Source organism: Cynocephalus volans, chromosome 10 (assembly GCF_027409185.1).
Source record: "Cynocephalus volans isolate mCynVol1 chromosome 10, mCynVol1.pri, whole genome shotgun sequence".
Classification (NCBI taxonomy): domain Eukaryota; kingdom Metazoa; phylum Chordata; class Mammalia; order Dermoptera; family Cynocephalidae; genus Cynocephalus; species Cynocephalus volans.
In genome coordinates this window covers 50,473,559-50,491,702 of record NC_084469.1, presented here as the reverse complement: position 1 = coordinate 50,491,702, position 18,144 = coordinate 50,473,559, and the positions used below count along the sequence as shown (strand labels likewise).

The 18,144-nt window shown below is 39.9% G+C and overlaps 1 protein-coding gene across 1 annotated transcript; it reads right to left on the bottom strand.

Annotated features, from left to right (window-relative positions):
• Positions 1-11,190: 11,190 nt before the first annotated feature.
• On the bottom strand, positions 11,191-16,992 carry LOC134387376 (binder of sperm protein homolog 2-like). The gene is made up of 5 exons (XM_063109862.1): positions 16,988-16,992; positions 16,823-16,893; positions 14,722-14,754; positions 11,581-11,721; positions 11,191-11,342 (listed from the first exon to the last, which is right to left on the bottom strand). The coding sequence occupies exons 1-5, from the start codon at positions 16,990-16,992 to the stop codon at positions 11,191-11,193; spliced, it is 402 nt and encodes a 133-aa protein (XP_062965932.1).
• Positions 16,993-18,144: the final 1,152 nt, after the last annotated feature.

Below are 18,144 nucleotides of genomic sequence, written 5' to 3'. Positions count from 1 at the left end.
CTCTTGGCTTTTGTAAGTAGAACTGAGATAAACTTCGGAGTGCAGGTATCCCTTTTACATGATGATTTCCATTCCTTTGGCTATATACCCAGAGTGGGATTGCTGGGTCATATGGCAGATCTATCTGTGATTGTTTGAGAAACCCCCATATTGTTTTCCATAATGGCTGCACTAATTTACAGTCCCACCAATAGCATATAAGAGTTCCCCTTTCTCTGCATCCTCACCAGCATTTGTTATTCTCTGTCTTTTTGATAATAGCCCATCTAACTGGGGTCTGATGATACCTCAGTGTGGTTTTGATTTCTATTTCCCTGATGATTAGTGATGTTGAGCATTTCTTCATGTGCATGTTGGCCATTTGTAGGCCTTCTTTTGAGAAATGTCTATTCAGTTCCTTTGCCCATTTTTTAATCACTTTTTTTTTTTTTTACTATTAAGTTGTTTGAGTTCCTTGTGTATTCTGGATATTAATTCCTTATCAGATACATAGAGCTGATAAATGAATTCACTAAAATTGCAGGATGCAAAATCAACATGAAAACACAGTAGTGTTTTTATACACCAACAATGAATTAGCAGAAGAAGAAATCGAGAAAGCAAGTCCATTCCCAATAGCTACCAAAAAAAATAAAATACTAAGAATTAATTTAACAAAGGAAGTGAAAGATCTCTACAATGAGAACTACAAAACACTGACAAAAGAATTTAAGAGAACACAAAAAGATGGAAAGACATTCTTTGCTCACGGATTAGAAGAATTAACATTCTGAAAATGTCCATACCACCCAAAGTGATCCACTGATTCAACACAATCCCCATCAAAACACCAATCACATTCTTCACAGAAATAGAAAAACAATTTTAATGTTCATATGAAACAACAAAAGACCCCGAACAGCCTGAGTGCCAAAGCACTCCTGAGTAAAAAAAATAAAGCCTGTGACATAACACTACCTGGCTTCAAATTATACTACGAAACTTTAGTAACCCAAACAGCTTGGTACTGGCATAAAAACAGATATGAGGACCAATGAAACAGAATAGAGAACCCAGAAATCAATCCATGTACTTGCAGCCAACTGATCTTCAATGAACGCACCAAGAATATACACTGGGGAAAGTACAGCCTCTTTAGTAAATGGTGCTGGGAAAACAGGATATTCATGTGTAGAGGAAGAAAACTAACCTGTACCTCTCACCATATACCAAAATCAACTCAAAATGGATTAAAGACTTAAACATAAGATCTTAAAGATAAATATAAACTATAAAACTCCTCGAAGAAAACACAGGGAAATCACTTCAGGATGTGGGACTGGGCAAAGACTTTATGAACAAGATCTCAAAAACACAGACAACAAAAGAAAAACAAAACAAAACAAATGTGATTATATCAAACTAAAAATCTTCTGCACACCAAAGGAAACAATCAACAGAGTGAAGATACAACCCACAGAATGGGAGAAAATATTTGCAAACTATGCTCAATTCTGCAGTGAGTGTAGAAAGGCCAGAGCAGGAGAAAAATGTCTTTACTAAAGAACAACCAGAAATCTCAATGGACCATGTCTGAGAAATAAATTCAAGAATGAACCAAAATCAAATGTATAAAGTCAGGTATGAGTTAGGGAAAAAAAAAAAAAGCTAATTCTTGCTATTTTGTAAATGCATTCATACATACTAAGGAATTATTATCTCTATTTTAGAGTTCAAATAATGGGCATTCAGAGGTTAAGTGTTTTACTAAGTCCTGTAGCTGCTAAGTGGCAGAGCTGGGATTTGAACACAGGCAGTGTCCTTTTAGAGTCTGTACTTGTAGTGGGTGATCAAAAAGATACTTCATAGAATGAGTTTGGGAGATTTGCGTCCGTTTCAATCTTTTGGAATAGTTTGTAAAGAATCGGTCTCAATTCCTCTTTGAATGTTTGGTAAAATTCTGCTGTGAATCCATCTGGTCCTGGGCTTTTCTCTGTTGGGAGCCTTCTGATAACAGCTTCAATCTCCTTTATTGTTATTGGTCTGTTCAAATTTTCTACGTCTTCATGGTTCAGTTTTGGGAGCTTGTGTGTGTCCAGAAATTTATCCATTTCCTCCAGATTTTCAAATTTATTGGCGTATAGTTGTTTATAGTAGTCTCGAATGATTCCTTGTATTTCAGATGAATCAGTTGTAATATCGCCTTTTTCATTTCTAATTTTGGTTATTTGAGTCTTCTCTCTTCTTTTTTTTGTTAGCCATGCTAATGGTTTGTCAATTTTATTTATCTTTTCAAAAAACCAACTTTTTGATTCGTTGATCTTTTGAATTGTTTTTTTGGTTTTCAATTTCATTCAGTTCTGCTCTGATCTTAATGATTTCTTTCCGTCTGCTAACTTTAGGATATACAAATGGCCAACAGACATATGAAAAAATGCTCAACATCACTCAGCATCCGGGAAATGCAAATCAAAACCACATTGAGATACCATCTAACCCCAGTTAGGATGGCTAAAATCCAAAAGACTCTGAACGATAAATGCTGGCGAGGTTGCGGAGAAAAAGGACCTCTCATACATTGTTGGTGGGACTGCAAAATGGTGCAGCCTCTATGGAGGTTCCTCAAACAATTGCAGATAGATCTACCATACGACCCAGCTATCCCACTGCTGGGAATATACCCAGAGGAATGGAAATCATCAAGTCGAAGGTATACCTGTTCTCCAATGTTCATCGCAGCACTCTTTACAATAGCCAAGAGTTGGAACCAGCCCAAATGTCCATCATCAGATGAGTGGATATGGAAAATGTGGTGCATCTACACAATGGAATACTACTCAGCTATAAAAACGAATGAAATACTGCCATTTGCAACAACATGGATGGACCTTGAGAGAATTATATTAAGTGAAACAAGTCAGGCACAGAAAGAGAAATACCACATGTTCTCACTTATTGGTGGGAGCTAAAAATTAATATATAAATTCACACACACACACACACACACACACACACACACACACACACACACACACACACACACACACACACACACACACACACACAAAAGAACAAACCGGGGGGGGGAGAAGATATAACAACCAGAACTACTTGAAGTTGATATGACAAGCAAACAGAAAGGACATTGTTGGGGGAGGGGGGAGGGAGAAGGGAGGGAGGGAGGTTTTGGTGATGGGGAGCAATAATCAGCCACAATGTATATCGACAAAATAAAATTAAAAAAAAAAAAAGATACTTCCAGGGCCGGCCCCGTGGCACACTCGGCAGAGTGCAGCGCTTGGGAGCGCCGCGGCCGCACCAAGGGTTGCGATCCCCTTACCGGTCACAAAAAGACAAAAAAAAAAATAAATAAATAATAATAAAAAAAAAATATATATATATATTTCCACATCCTAATCTCTGGAACCTACAAATGTGACCTTATTTGGGAAAAGATTCTTTGCAGATGTTATCAAGTTCAAAATCTCACAATGACATTATGGTGAAGGGCCCTAAATCCAATAAGTATCCTTATGAGGGACGAAAGAGGAGAAGACATAGACACACAGAGGAGAAGGCCACATAAGAGCGGTGCAGCCACATAAGTCAAGGAATGACCGCAGCCCCTAGAGCTGGGGAAGGGCCTGTCAACACCTGGGTTTTGGACTTCTGATCTCCACAACTTTCAGAGAACCAATTTCTGCTGTTTTAAGCCACCAAGTTTGTGGTCATTTGTTATGGCAGCCACAGAAAAATTATACAGTGCTCTTTTTTTTAAAAAAATTTTTATTGTACATATTTATAAGGTACAGTGTAATATTTCAATACATGTAAACAATGCATGATGTTTACATCAAGGTAATTAGCATATTCACCATCACGAACATTTATTATTTCTTTGTATTGAGAACATTTGAACTCCTTTATTCTAGCCATTTGAAAATACACATTGAATTTTTCTTTTAGACACCTAGCACTACTATGGAGCACCAGGATGTGTCCTTACTACCGAGCTGTAGATTTGTGTCCATAACCAGCCTCTCCCTATGCCCTCCTCCCAACTACCCTTCCCAGCCTCTAGTGACCACCGTTCTACTCTCTATTTTTATAAGCCTGAGGTTTTTTTTTTTTTTAGCTCCCATGTATGAGTGAGAACTCATGGGGTATTTACCTTTCTGTGCCTGACTTATTTCACTTAACATAATACCTTCCAGGCTAGTCCATGTTGCCATGAATGACAGGATTTCATTCTTTTTTATGGCTATGGAGTATTCCACTGTGCATATGGTATAGTGCTCTTTAATTCCATGTTACACAGCTTCCTCCAGAACTACGTGAGTCTTCCCCATTAGCTGATGTCCACCGATTCCATTGCACAAAACTGAGGCTGTCTGGTACTACTCATCTCACACGTCCCAGGGGATATCCAGAGTTCTAGGCTGCTTAAGGTGCCAGGAGGGGAGGGCACACTCAGAAATATCAAGTTCTCAGCACAAAACTCAGAACTTCTCTCCTATTCTATATGATCCTCCAGCCACAAATAGAAAAATTAACACACAAAACAGTTGCATCTGAAAGAAATCCGGAGACTTTTCTATTGTTTTTCATGTCACCAACCTTGCCCCGAAATCTGCAGAATATGCAGATATTCCTACTGGAGAAGCAGCAATGAGTGCACACATTTCAGCCGGAGTGGGAGAAAGGGAGAGGAGGCCTGAGGCTGTCCTTTGACCAATGACCAATGCTCCGTTTAATGGCACTTACAGATCAAATCCTATCTCTGCTTTGAACAGAATGTTCAAGAACCTGAGAGATGGAACAAAGTACCAAACTCTGCTCCTCACCTAATTAATCTTAAAGATATTCATACAACTCCCATCAATACACAGAGTACTGTAAATTTTTGAGATCCAAAAGTACATTGTATTATTATCTTACCAAATTTATAGGGGTCCTGCCTGCAGCATTGGGTAGCAGCTATGTGAATCTTTCAGGGATAAAGGATCTCTGCTTTCTCACAAGGATTTTACCACAATTCTTTGCTGGCTACCACAACCACAGCTTGTGCCACCCTTCCCCCCAATCCCTGCATCTTTTTAGTGTGCTTCTTGCAAGCAACATCTAATGCAATTTTGTAATCATTTAAAAACGAATCATTTTTAAATCATTTAAAGTTTTGTCTTGTCAGTCATTCAACTCATTGTTATCACTGATACATTTGAACCCGTAGTCTTTCAACTTTGGTTTTTCTTTTCTTATTCCTTCTTGTCTTATATTCTTTTTTTATTTGCTTTGTTATGTTCCTTTGTTTCTTCTCTATTAAAAAAAAAGTGTTTGTGCTGTTTGAATTATAGTGTTGCTAAAGGGAGATATAACTGTTAGGAGTCTCCTTTTTTATGATGAACTAAAATCCATCTTTTATAAGTAATTGCTCATTGTACTTATTTCTGCCTTCTTTTGCTGCTCAAATTAAATCTACTTCTTTGCATAGCAGAACAAGTATTTAAAGAAAGCATGCTTCTCCAAAAAGCTATTAACTTATTCAATGTTTAATAAGCCAACATGTGTTGCTTTATGTTGCTTTACCTCCCACGGATTTGTCACCCCTCCTCCCCTGGGTGATGGAGATGCAAAGGATTACTCAAAGCCCATCTCTTCTGAGCAGTGAGAGGCCCCGAAGTGGTTAACTTCCCTTGGGAATGCTCCAGCGAGAGGCAACCCTTCCTTGCGAAATTAACCCTGAATTGGGGTTGTCTTCCTGCATTTATTTTCCAGACCAGGAAGTTACAGGAAGAGACATAGGTGGGGTTATAGTTTAACACTATAGGCTGGTAACTTTCAGTGAAACAAGCCAGATGACATTCTAGTAGACAATTAAGTGGTCCTAACTACAAAAGCTCGATCTTAGCAAACATTCCTTCTCCTTCTAGCAGTTTTCCAGTATCTTTACATAACAATCAGTAACTAGTCTGTCCTTGACCCAGCAACCTTGCTGTGCCACAAATCTTTATCTTATACCAGAGACTTTACAGCCTGAGGAAAATTTCTCTGCAAGGTCAATATTTGAAACTGCAAGGCTTTGGAAAACCAGGCCCTGTGAAGTACATTTGCTTTAAGAATCCTCTACAAACATGTTTACCTATAATTCTAATTTAAGGTTTATACTTCTCGAAGTTCTCACACTGTTTTTTGAAAATATATCTCTAGTTATAATATGGCCTCTGTCAAATTTCTAATTTTTTTATTCTATTTTACTTATATCAAAATTGAAAAGTAGACATGATGCCCATTTTACTGTTGAGAAAACTGAGGCTCACACAGGTTAAAGCAACTTCCCAGAACCACTAAACTTGTAAATACAGGAGCTGGGGAATATTAGTCAGAAAGTTTAGAAAGAAAATGTTGCCTACTGGATAAGAGTTAAGGCACTGGAAACTTTATACTTAGGTTATAAACCTAGATCTACTAATTACTGGCTATGTGATCATCGGCAAGTGATAGAATTTTTTGTGCCTTGTTTTTCTTTTTTTGGACAATGGGAATCATAATAGTACTTATTACATAAGGTTCTTGAAAGGATTAAATGAGTTAATACATATAAAGTGCTTTGAATATCACCTGCCATGTAGAAACACAGGTGTTAGTTGTTATTCAGACTAAGCATCTTTTATTGGATATAGTTTCTGGGTTTCCTCCTGATGATAACAATCCATATACAAGTACTAGTAGTTTTCAAGGTGTGGTCTAGGAGTCTGTGGAGAGACCCTTTCATGAGGTCTATGAGGTCAGAACTATTTTCATAATAATATTAAGCATTATTTTCCCTTTTACTCTTTCATGAGCGTACAGTGGAGTTTTCCACAGGCTATGTAATGTGTGACGACATCATCACTCAGAAGGCCGACAAGATAGATGCTTGTGTAGTCCAGTGTTTTAAGTATTTCTTAGTTTTAATTTCTAATATAGTAAATATTGATATAACCTACATAAGTGAAAGGGCTTTGGATACTATATTAGTAAGGGTTCTCCAGATAGACAGACCCAATGGGACAGACATATATAGATAGATATATAGTTATAGATGTATGAGAGAGGGATTGGCTCATGTGATTATGGAGGCTGAGAAGTGTCACCCTAAGGCATCTGCAAGCTGAAGAATTAGAGAAGCTGGTAGTATGGCTCAGTCCAAGTCTGAAGGCCACAGAAGCAGGGAAGCCAATGGCGTAACTCTTGGTCTAAAGCCAACGGCCTGAAAATCTGGAGCACGCTGCTGCAAGTCCCAGAGTCCAAAGACTGGAGAACCCGGAGTTCTTATGTCCAAGGACAGGTCAAGAAGGGTGTCCCAGCTCCAAAAGAGAAGTGAATTCACTTTGTTCTGCCTTTTTGTTCTGTCTGAGCCCTCAGCAGTTTGGATGGTGCCACACTAAGGGTGGTTCTTCTTTATGCAGTCCACTGGCTCAAATGCCAATCTCTTCTGTAAACACCCTCACAGATATATCCAGAAGTAAGCATTACTTGCTATCTGTGTGTGCCTTAACCCAGTAAAGTTGACACCTAAAATTAACCATCACAGGGACATCATAATTTTTAAGAGTGTAAAGGTGTCTTGAGGTCAGATGTTTGAGAACTGTTGCACTAGATTAATGCTATTTTGGTCCTCTAAAATGAGATCTTCTGATTTGAGCACATTATTGCATACATTGTCTTACCAGTACAGAATGCAAGGCAACTATTGTTAAGAAAAAAAAAAAACCAAAAAAAACTCCTGTATTACATAAGAGTAAAAATGTTTTTGTGAGGGACACTAAATATATAGAAGTCAAAACAAAAGCTTGGCAAGTAACCAGGTCAGTATTTTACACCAAGTTTTCCACTTTGGGTGGAAAGTTTTCCAGTTGGGGTGGCCAAGGGAAGTCACCCTTTCTGAGTTCAGTTTCCTCACTGTCTTAGTCTACTTGGCTGCTATAACAAAATACCATAAACTGCATAGCTCATAAACAACAGTAATTTATTTCTCACAGTTCCGAAGTCCAGGAAGTCCACGGTCAAGGCAGGTTTGGTGTGTGGTGAGGGCCTGCTTTCTGACTTATAGATGGTGACTTCTTGCTGTGTTCTCACATGGTGGAATAGGTGAGGGGTCTGTCTGGGGTCTCTGGGGTCCATTCATGAAGGCTCTACCCTCATGACCTAATCATCTTCCAAAGGCCCTGCCTCCTAGTGCCATCACCTTGGGGGGTAGGATTTCAACATACAAATTTGGGGGGGAGACACAAACATTCATACCATAGCATGCACATATTTCAGGTATCAAGATGCCAAATTTGAGGCTGTGGATTTAGTAAGATTTTGTGTGTACCATTGATCTTCAGAGGGTACTCAATGGAAATGAGTTGAATCCCCATAAGAAATGTGGCGTCAGGTAAGGATGTGTTCTCTTGCAGTCTCTTTCTTCCCCATTCATGGACACTTGCCTCCTGATATCAGCACCGCACTCTACCGAGTGAGCCACGGGCCGGCCTATTGCCTCCTGATATGAAGTGTCATTTAGGTGGAAGAATCTGAGAGGGCCGGGAATGGGAATTCTTGGATGTAACTCATAGAATTAACTTAAGCAACAATGGAGACTTATTGGTTCAAGTAATCAAACCAAGGGAAAGGCGGATGTAGAATTTTAGATAACCAGATTAAAATCTGGTTATCTTTCTTCTCTCCCACTGCATATGGGCTTTTACGTCATGGTTGAGAACAAGGTTTAAGCATCTCCATTTGACCTTGTAATAGTTCAGCTAACAGCAAGAAAAGTCTTCCCTCACTTCCACTACCAGTCAGAAGAACAAGACTCTGATTGGGTCATGAGTTACGCCCAAGGGGACAGGTTAATATGCCAAATCTGGAGTCTTCTTGATTCAGTTCCACGGTCTGAGGGTATATCAGTAACTACCAAAGTTGAACCTACTTATGTTCTTTGACTCAGCATTTCTTATCTTAGTTTATACATTAACAAAAGACATGTGAAGACATGTGATAGAATTTTCATAGCAATGCTGCTCATAGTTTTCCTAAATGAAGACCACCCTGATGCCCATGAAGGGTTATACAGATGAATAATTCATGGTGCAGTCACACAGTGGAAAATTACACATCAATGAAAATGAAGGGTCTATCTCCACGCAATATGGATGAATCTCATACACATAATATTGAATGAAAGAAGCCAGACACAAGACTATGATTCAATTTATATAAAATACAAAAAGAGACAAAGCCAATCTGTGCTGTTAGAAACCAAGATAGTGGTTACCCTTGGTGGGTAGTGCCTGGAAGGAGGCAGGAAGCAGGACTGGATGTGATGTTTCTTAGTATTGTTGTCCATTACATGGAGTGTTTAGTTTATGAAAATTAAACTGGCTCTAGACAAGTGACATATGCACTTTAACTACATGGATAAACAACATTGGTATATCCGTACAATGGAATATTACTCAGCCATAAAGAGGAAGGTACTGATACACGCTACAGTGTGGATGAATCTTGAAAACATGATGCTGAACGAAAGGAACCAGGCACAAAAGATCACACATACTGTCTGATTCAATTTATATGAAATATTCCGAATAGAAAAATTCATTGGGACAGAAAGCAGGTTAATGGTTGCCAGGGGCTGGAGGGAGGAGAGGATGGGGAGTGATTGCTTAATGGGTACAGGGTTTCCTTTTGGGGAGATAAAAGTGATTTGGAACTAGACAGAGGTAATGGTTGCACAACATCGTGACTGTACTAAATGTCACTGAATTTCTCACTTTAAAATGGTTAATGTATGTCATGTGAATTTCACCTCAAAAACTTAAAATATGTATATTTACTTTATTATTTATTTTTTTAAAGCTCTCAATTGGCTTTATCGTGATTCTAGGATCAGGCAACACTTCATTCCACAAAATAGAATAAGCGTTCCTTATTTACTTTAATTAAAACATTTTTGAATTGTATGAGAGGAAGCTTGAAGCTCTCTGAGAATTTGATTAACTTTCCAAAGATTATATGGTTAGCAATTCATCAGGATCTTTTTTTCTAATGATAAGTATGGAAGGTGATAGATTTGTTACTTAGCCTGATTTAATGATTCCACACTGTAAACATATATCAAAACATCACATTGTACCCCCTAAATTTATATAATTATTCTTTGTCCTCCGGATCTTGATTTGAATGCAAATTCTTCCTCCAAAATGCTTACCGGTTTTTCAGCACATCATGGTCAGCATTGTATTGATCACCCTTGAGTTTTGGCTCTAACTTTTTCCAAGAAAAGGAGTCGTCCAGGTGGAAAAGATATCAGATCTTTCTTGACCAGAGTGATCGGGATTGGAAAAGATAGGATTCTATTTTGAGAGGCAGCTGATGATTGTATAACTTCTGTCTCTTACAGAAGACCAAGACTTATCTAAGTACTGTGGAGGAAAAAGGTTAGAATTGGTGTCGCGGTCTGTCACTGTCCCTGGTGGATAATCTTTTCTTCTCCCTGATGACAGAACTGGTCTACTCCCAAGAACTGAATAGCGTGAGTATACGGAACAGGAGAAGGATAGAGGAGCATTAGCGATCAGCGACCTAGGAGGGGTGTTAAGTCTTCCCTCTCTCCTTACCCGTGTGGCAATACGTTCCAAGACCCTCAGTGGGTGCCTGAAACCGTGGCTCATACCGAGCCCTGTACGTGAGCATACTGTTTTGTCCTATACATACATACCTGTGATAAAGTTTAATTTGTAAATTAGGTACAGTAAGAGATTAGCAACAATAACTAATAATAAATAGAACAATTATAACAATATATAGTAATAAAAAATATGCTAACGTGGTTGATCTGATAGCCAATATGGCTACTGAGTGACTCATGAATGGGTATTGCAGACAGCGTGGATGTGCTGGACAAAGGAATGATTCACTTTGCTTGCAGGACAGAGCAGGGCAGCATGAGATTTCATCATGCTACAGATCAGATAAGGGGGACTACTTTATTTGTGACAGAGACCATATGGTCCACGAAGTCTAAAATATTTACTATTGAGCTCTTGCAGGAAGTGTTTGTCGACCCCTGATTTAAACCATCACCGGCTATTCTAGACCTCAAGCTTCCCCTTCCATTAATCCAGAGGCTTCTCCACTTTAAAATATCGATAAGATCCCCTTTCTATTCTCCCCCCAACCATCTTACTCCTTAGGAGAACATCGTTTCCATTTTCCATCTTTGTTGTAATTTTTTGTCAGTGAACACCAACTTCGATTCAAAATATAGCCTTCCTTGGTGCATCCATAAACGAATTTTTTTCCATAGAGGAAGGGAAAGACACATTGGGGGGGATCTGCAAAGAAAGAAGAAAAACTGTGGACACAGAAAGTCTTACGATTAATCATTGTGGAACTAACAGCACATCATGCTTTTTCTTCCACACAGTGAACTGTTTTCAAAGTGATTAAAATTATGTAGAAAAATCAGGATTTGAACTCAGGTCTATCTGACACTCAAAATCATATAGCCAGCTGCTATCAACTGCTTCTTGGGTCCCGGGCATCCAAGGTAGTTCGTCACATGATACTCACCCATCCCGGTGCAGTAGCGCCACCTGCCTTGGAATTTACTGTCAAGAGAACACCAGTCAAAGTCACTGTGCATGGTGATGCAACTGTAGTGGACTGCGTTGCCATAGGTAAATGGAAAGACACAGGGAATGGAAGGAATATCTGGAAAAGAGAATACATGCCAAATGTAGGGTATGCTTATAAAGGGAATTGACTTTCAAATGCCCATCTCGGTTACCCACACCACACTTACTCACTCACCCTTTCTCTCCTTTGTCCCCATAACCAAGTAGAGCTGGTCTCAGTCACTGCTTTTCCAGTGTGGGCAGAAAATAGAAATGAATATCAAAGGAAGCGTGATTTCAATCCAGCGCTGGAAGCAGACTGGAGCTGCTGGCTTCCTTCTTATGCAAGTTCTCTAGCCACTGTACACCTGGTTTTCCTAAGCCAAAACTCTGGAGTCTTTCTTATAGTCTCTTTTCTCCCTCTCCCCTAGAAAAATAAATCTCTTAGCCAGCCACAGTTAGTGCCTAAGTATATCTCAAAGCTATCTCCTTCCCAATATATACTTTGCCACCACCCAGCATCTTGCCTTGCCTTGACTACAGCAGTAACTTATTTTTCACAACCTATTTGTCCCACCTGTTTTTCACACTGCAGGGAGAATGATCATTCTTAAATACTAGCCTGACCCTGCCTCTAACCTCTTGCTATCCCATTGCTCGTAGGGTAGTCTATAGCATTGAAATGGCTTATAATATCCTACTTGATCTGGTCCTCAAATACAACTCCAGGCTCACATTGGGCCACCGTTCCTGTGCTCTCTGTGCTCAGTTTGTCAGGTATTCCCAGTGTGCTACCATTTTTCTTGCCTTGGAGATTTACAGACATGATCTTCTCTGCTTGTCAGGAATTCCACACCCCCTCTGCTTGTTTACCCTCCTCTTACATTCAGCTTAAACATGAATCTCCATGGAACTTTCTTGAACATCCAAATGAGGCTAGGTCCCCTTGGATTGAACTTTCTTACAAGTTCTCCTTTTTTACATTTAAAAAATTTCTGATGACTTGTTCAGAATCTTTCTTGTTTGTCAGAAATGACCACATATATCCCATTCACAGGTAGACATGCATTATCAACTGCTAGAGATGGGCGCATAATTGAAACTTAATAAATATTTGTTGGTTCTCCATGAACCTGAAATTATTTTGACACAAGATTCATTTGTTTTTATTATTCAATTATTATTTAACAATGACATACATTATTTCTATTTATTATTTAATAATGTTTAACACTTACTTTAATATTTTTATTGCTCAAGTATATTATTTGCTATAATATTTATCTATTTTAAATTATTTAATAATTTTACTTAACATTATTTGTTAATAGTACTTATTTATACAATAAGTGATAATATAGCTTACTCTGTGCACATGTTGTGGACATGTTGTGCACAATTTACAAACATTAACACATTTAATGATATCCTTACACCAGCTGAACGAACTGGGTACTATCATTAGGTTGCTGATAGATTTAGAAGACTTAAGCACGGAGAAGCTGAGAAATTTGCTGTGATTCAAAGCAGGTTGTCAGGATTCAGAGTGGGTGCTCCTTGTTGCTAGACTTGGCCACAAAGCAGATGTGCAATTGCTGTTGGGGTCGGGACCTGACCATTGCCGCTTGTCCTGCCTTCTCACAGGGCTGAGGGAAGCCACAGTTCCTGCTGATTCTGCCCCACCCTAAGGCCATCTTGGGTCTCAGCGCACGATCCCCATACACAGAGAAACCCTACTGTCCACTGCTTTGGAAACATTTTCCTTCTGGCCTCAAAACAAAGAGGGCTGATGGGCTACATTTTTTTCACCATATAGTGACTCCAGGCTATGTTGGCTCAATCCCAAACTAGTAATTGAAATATTTAAAAACCAATCCACATTTCTGTAACCAAATTTCTCTTTCACTCTCTTAACCATCCCCACAAAGTATTCCCACATCTGTATTTCTCTTGAAACTCTCAGCTTCTTGAGAGTTATAGATTAAAATCCAGTACTTATCGTCTACCTGTGCATATAGTTAAATTCTTCCAAGAACTGAGACATTGAGACAAAGTTGTCTACGATGAGCACATATTGCTCTCATAATGACCTTTTTAACTTGAAAACAGAAGCGAAAGATTGTATGGACAATTCCATTTATATGAAATACTCAGAAAATACCAATCTACAGAGACAGAAGGTAGATCGGTGGTTGCTTAGGGCTCAGGGTGGGGATGGGGACTTAATGCAAATGGTTGTGATGGATATTTTTGGGGTGATGGAAATATTCTAAAATTGGCTTGTGGTGATATTTGCACAACTATGTAAATTTACTGAAAATCATTGAGTAGTACACTTAAAATGGGTAAATTTTATAGTATGTAGATTATGCCTTAAGAAGGCTGTTAAAATTAACAGACAAGCAAACAACAAAAAACACAAGTGCTTTTTTTAGAAGTTGAACTCATAGAAATAGAGAGTTAGAATGATGGTTACCAGAGGCTGTGGAGCAGGGTTGGGGGTGACTGGAGGATGGAGAGTGAGGACATGTTGATCAAAGGGTACAAAGTCTCGGTTAGGCAGAAAGAATAAGTTTTAGAGATCTGTTGGAGAGCATGGTGACACTAGTTAATGACAATGCACTGTATATTTCAAAGTTGCTTATAGAGTAGATTTTAAATGTTCTCACCACAAAGAAGATAAGCATGTGATGAATGGATATGTTAATTAGCTTGATTTAATCATTCCACGGTGTAAACATATATCAAAACATCACATTCTACCCCATACACATATACAATTATTATTTGTCGATTAAAAATAAAATAAAAAATGAATGAACAAACAAAAACACCCCAAACAAATGCTGATGTTAGCTCCAACGAAGAGGAGAGCACTTTTCTGGAGGGGCAGGAGAGGAAATCTCGGATAGCTAACTAAACCGTATCTTGAAGTTTATGATTTGGCTCAGGACCAGGGAGATCCTTTCATGCTGCAAGAATAGCAAAGGAAAGGGTAAAATGGCAGAAAAGTGCAAGGAACCTTCAGGAGAAGAATATTGCTCTAGGGGTGGGGCAACATTTGAGCTGCTAACAAGTAAAGGGATGGTCTACCTACCTTGATCTGGAAGGTGAAAATGGGAAATCAACTCTGAAAGAGGAAAACACATAGGAAAAATTTAGACCACCTCCTAGAATACTCCATTCCCAGAATAACGGTGGTTAAAAAAGTACCTCGATGTTCATGTAGGCAATTATTCTCCTGTTGTAGAAACATCTACAATAACACATCTTCGATGACTTCTGAACACTTCCGATTGGGGGATCACGTATCTACCCCAGAAAGCCCATTTATTCAGAGATGAGCTCTGACTAGTCCAAAAGGTCTTTCTTTGAGTGAGTTAAAGTAATTCCGCCCCATCCAAAGATCACCCAACTTCTACCCATTTGTTGAAATCCCGTCATTCTGAAGGCCAGAGAGAATATTCTAGCTTTTACCCACGTCAACATTTCAGGAAAACAGTGCCAGAGGATGAATGTTTCCAGCAGCCTCAATGATTTTCTCCCCCATAGAAAATTTTGCTCTTTTATTGTCCCTGAGCCATTTTAGGGAGTGTCTCTGTTACACCAACACCATACACAGAACAGCTATCTAATAATATTAGCTAGTGTTTAATTTGCAATTGCCAAGTTCCAGTCATTGCCTTCATTAGATCTTCACAGCATCCTTAGGAGGGAGAGATTATAACTTATAACACTTTCTCCCTCCCAACTTCAACCCTCCGAGTTTTACAGGTTTGAAAATAAGGCACAAAGAGGCAACTGGCCAGAAGTCATTTGACTGTCTGCCGGTGGGAATTAGGTTTAAACACACGAAGTCTGACTTCACAGACTGTGTTCTGAGCCACCAGGCTATGCTTTCCCAGGGCGTTATTGCAGGTGCCCAATGAAGGATAGACACAATATTAATATTACCTTGAAATTGCCACTTGCCGGTGCAAGGGAATTAACCCCTCTGTGCTTGACTTTCTTTATCTTTGACATAAAGATGCTAATTCATAGGTTGCTGATATTAGAGACTACATTTATACATATTATAATAATCTATATTATTTCTCTGTAATCATGATCTCCGTTTTGTAGATACAGTTATGGGAGCTTTGAGAGGGAAATCGCTTGTTCCAAGCCACAGAACTAAGAAGTAGTTCAGGTGTTCTGGCTCCAGAAACCGAGTCTCTACAACAATTCTGCCTCGTGGGGGCGTCGCCACAAGCTGAGCCTCGAGTGCATTGGTAAGTGACAGTCATTTTTTGGTTAAAACCGGGGGTACTAATATTTTGTAATAAATGCCAGGATAAGAGCTGCTGCTGGGTGAGTTTTCTGCTTTGTCTAGTCACGGAGCTCTTGGGGACTAATCTTTATTATCTTTTATTTCTACTGTCTTTAGTCTCTATAGTCTTCTCCTGACATGCTGATGTGTCTTTTGTCCACACAGCTAAAAATAGGTGCAGCTTGGACTATTGGACACAAAGAACCTCACAGAATAATAACCTCAAACAACATTACTCTGAGATCATGTTCCAATGAGATAAGCCGAGAGTATTTCAGAGTTTTGCGTAAGCACTGGCAACTGTGCCACAACAAATTACCCAACCCCTGTCCACTCCTGGCTAAAATGAGAGAATGCTGTTTTTTTCTGATTGAACTTTCTTCTTGTTACAGTCTGCCTTCCCTTCCCTATAGATAAAATCTATTGAGATACCCAGTCATGGAATTGCTCCCCTGTTTCTAACAGCATTGAATCTTGAGGAAATCTTCACTTTCTTAAACCCCTCTCACCTCCCAAATCACCCAACCAAAGCCCAAATCCTATGTTTAATTTGTACCTTGCTTCCTTAATAACAGACCTTGGAGAATTTTCCAAAACAATAGACAATAAACCTCCTCTTTCTTAAATATCATTATTACTGTTATATAGATGAGAAGGCTGAGGCTCAGAGAGAGACCAAGTTACCTGCCCCACAATCATCCAACCAAAAAGAGGAAGAACCAGGAGTTGAACCCAGAACTCTCCATATGCTCTATTCTGCATCAACCATTATGCTGTTTTTAGCTGTTTTTAAAGATATCATGGACAATTGGTAGAATCTGTTTCCTGCCTGTCTCAACCCCTTCTTGCTCTCTCCTCTTCCCACCCCCCACCCACCTTGCCACCTCACCTGCACGCAGCCCATATAAACAGACAGCCAGCGGCACCCAGCCTGCCAGATTTCTCATCACCTCCAATTGCCTGCAGATGGCATGCACTGTCGCAAATGTTACCTCATTTTATATTCTCCCACTCCTTCCTGCCCCTCCTACCCAGGCTGTGCTCACAGACTTACTCCATAGCATTTTCTCCCCTGCCCTAAATCTCAGGGTGCTTAGAAAAATTAGAAACATCCATCTTAGAATGTTCTATAGCAGCATTCTCAAAGTGTGATCCCTGGACCAGCACCATCACCCACACCTGGGAACTTGTTAGAAATGCAAATCCCTGGGCCCTACCCCAGACCTGCCGAAACTCTGGGGGTGGGGCAGCCACCCAGGTTGTAATAAGCTCTTCAGGTAAGTCTGATGTTGGCTAAAGTTTGAGAAACACGCTCTATAGTGTGCTAAAACTTTCATATTCTTTCCATATCATTGGCTTCCTCGATTATTATATTTTTGAAAATGAAATTCCAGTCAGGCTTAGAGTGCAGCCTCATAACACCAATATCATGGTTTGGAACCCCATACTAGTCAGCTGCCAAAAAAAGGGCAAAGCTAGGTTTTTAAAAAAATTTTTATTTTTTTAAAGTTTATTTATTTACTTTTTACATTTTAAGGTGCTGTTGCGGAGCAGTTGGAGGGGAGTGGGAGAAAAGAAGGGGGAAGGAAATAGGGTGGGAGAAGGAGGAAGGTGGGATGTGGTTGAGGCCATTGACACCCCCCTCATTCCTGCAGGGGAGACCTGGGGGCTTCCAGCAGTGGCTTGGTCATTGCTGGGCTGGGTGCAGATGTCAGGGGTGTGTGGCTGAAGCCCTTGGTCCCCCACTGCCCCATCTTGGGAGACCAGCAGGCTTCCAGTGGTGGCTTGGTTATTGCTGGGCTGGGTGCGGGTGTCTGGGGGTATGTGGCTGAGGCCCTCAGCCCCCCACCGCCCCAGCTTGGGAGCCCAGGGCCAAAGCCAGTTTTAACCCCCTGGATAGGTACGTCTCAGAGAGGTGAAGCATCCTGCCTGCAGTCAGCCAGCAAGTGGAAAGACAGATCTTAATCCCAGTTTTTATGTGTGTGCTTAGTCCACTTTAGAATTCTTTTCTTATGTTACCATTTCTAAATGGATCTGGAGGGCAGAAGAGGCAAGAGCATTAGAGAGAGAGAGAGAGAGAGAGGGTTAGAAGAATGAACACCCATACAGAGGCGAGTGTCCCCAGTGCAACTGGCTTGGTGGATCTCAGGGCAATCCAAGATGAGGGACAGATGGTCTTGGAGACCACACATCATGACAGCATCCAGAAGG